The 2,004-nt window shown below is 44.1% G+C and overlaps 1 protein-coding gene across 1 annotated transcript; it reads left to right on the top strand.

Annotated features, from left to right (window-relative positions):
* Positions 1-259: 259 nt before the first annotated feature.
* Positions 260-1,532, top strand: PPBP (pro-platelet basic protein). The gene is made up of 3 exons (XM_028100592.2): positions 260-564; positions 884-1,019; positions 1,156-1,532. The coding sequence occupies exons 1-3, from the start codon at positions 444-446 to the stop codon at positions 1,256-1,258; spliced, it is 360 nt and encodes a 119-aa protein (XP_027956393.1). The 5' UTR covers positions 260-443; the 3' UTR covers positions 1,259-1,532.
* The last annotated feature ends 472 nt before the right edge of the window (positions 1,533-2,004 follow it).

Genomic DNA, 2,004 nt, shown 5'->3' with positions numbered 1-2,004 from the left:
TTCAGATACTCATAAAGTGTCTTTTAAGCCTACAAATTGCCTTATCAGGGCATTATCACATGGTGATACAGAGAAAATGTGTGTAGGACTTCAGTCTTGTTCTTACCTCCAAGTGGGAGGTTATATTTGTTTAAAGGAGATGGGGACGAAGATAAGGATGGGGGAGAGTGTGAAAGGAAGTAAAAATGAAATTGAGCGGGAACCCTGACCCGCCTGGCATTTATCTGGGCTGGGCACAGCCTGACCACCCTTCCACATGTATTTCCATATACCCTCACCTCTCCTGCCCTATCTTTTTCCTCCTTACTGGCCTTGAGGGAGCTTGTATAAAAGGCATCAGGGGAGCATGAAAAGTCACATTGCTGCAGACTTCTAGGCAGCAATACACCCTCACGCTGAGGTCTCCTGTCTCTAGGAACGACTCCAGCTTCATCTTCTCCACCATGAGCCTCAGACCTAATGCCGCCTCCTCCTGTACCTGCACCAGCCCTCTCCGGGTCCTACAGGGGCTGCTAGTGCTATCTCTGCTCTTGACCACGCTGCTTCCCTGGGCCGCAGGAGAAAGTAAGAGAAACTCCGGGAAAACTGAGGGTGGAGCGTCTGCTGCCCTGCAGTAGTTTGGGGGGCAGGTGGTAGGGAGGAGGACCCTGCCCTGGTTCTCCTGGGGCGGGAGACGGGTATTATACTAGTAACTCTAAGCGGCGAGGAGATGCTTCGTGGGCACTCTGCTAAGGTACTTTACTGAAGGTTTGAAGATGATCGTATACCCAGTGGCTTTATGAGAGAGGTACAGTTAATGAACAAGGAGACTAAGGAAACAAGTCAAGAGATAAGATCTCCTCAACAATCGCAACTGCTAATGGAGCCACACTTTCTACCCTAGCTCAAAGTGTGGACAGGAAGAAGTTCTTTGAACTTTACTGCATGTGTTTGAAGACCGTCTCTGGCATTCATCCAAGTAACATCCAAAGTTTGGAGGTGCTCAGAGCAGGACCCCATTGTGCCAACGTTCAAGTGATGTAAGTCTCTGCTTCTGTAATCATTGCCTCATTGGGCGTTAGGGAAACACTCTTCTCTCCCTGTCAACTCTATTGTATCCAGCCCTTCTGAGAGTCCCGCCAGGGCACTCACACAAAACTCCATTCCCTCTTGCAGAGCCACCCTGAAGAATGGGAAGAAAATCTGCCTGGACCCAGAAGCTCCCAAAATCAAGAAAATAGTCCAGAAAATTTTGGAAAGCCATGGGCCAACAGCTTAATTGGTTCACTTTGTCAAACCTTTTTATCTCCCAAGAATGGGAGGAGTTTGAAGGCTTGACTTTCTGGAGTTCTTATTTATCCAAAATTCCTCTTCGTATTGTGTTAAACTTTGGATATGTTTTCCATTCTGCCTCAAAAAGTTACATGGTATTCTGAGAAGCCTGGTTAATAGATGACAGAGAGAAGATGACAATAAGCAAACTTACTTTCAAAATATAATGTATGGTTTATTCCCTAACTCTTGATTAAATGTGGCACTCTGCTTTGCATTCATTTATTTAAAATTTTCTTTTCAAATACTTACATGTGCATTAACCTATCTGGCTCTACCTAACTGTTAGACTAGCTGTGCCCATGATGATTAATAGATTCCATAATGGTCAATGGTATTCGGAATTACACAGAGCCCAAAATAGAGCACTTGCTCAAGAAATGTTTGCTAATTTATTTAGGTGCTTAATGGAGTTTTTTATTGTCTTAGTCTTAGGATGTCTTGTTTCAAAGCATTTTGTGAAAGATATTTCTAGCGTTTATTTTAGCCTTCAAACCCTAAAAATAATAAAGTTGTAGAAAGTGAGTCGTGTAAGCAGTGGTTATTTATTTTAAAGAGAATATATTTAATATGAGTAGAATAAAAAACATATGATGAGGGGTGCCTGGGTGGCTCAGGCGGTTAAGTGGCTGCTTTAGCTCAGGTCATGATCCCAGAGTCCTGGGTTGGAACCACACATTGGGGTCCTTGCTC

Source organism: Eumetopias jubatus, unplaced genomic scaffold (assembly GCF_037043125.1).
Source record: "Eumetopias jubatus isolate StellerSeaLion01/CBP00866 unplaced genomic scaffold, mEumJub1_p1.0 scaffold_2, whole genome shotgun sequence".
In the NCBI taxonomy this organism is placed as follows: Eukaryota; Metazoa; Chordata; class Mammalia; order Carnivora; family Otariidae; genus Eumetopias; species Eumetopias jubatus.
This window is presented reverse-complemented; position numbering and strand designations above follow the sequence as displayed.

Coding starts and splice junctions, on each gene's coding strand:
- PPBP (XM_028100592.2), top strand. CDS start 444: ATGAGCCTCAGACCTAATGCCGCCTCCTCCTGTACCTGCACCAGCCCT. Junction 565..883: donor TCCCTGGGCCGCAGGAGAAA/GTAAGAGAAACT, acceptor TTTCTACCCTAG/CTCAAAGTGTGGACAGGAAG. Junction 1,020..1,155: donor TGTGCCAACGTTCAAGTGAT/GTAAGTCTCTGC, acceptor TCCCTCTTGCAG/AGCCACCCTGAAGAATGGGA.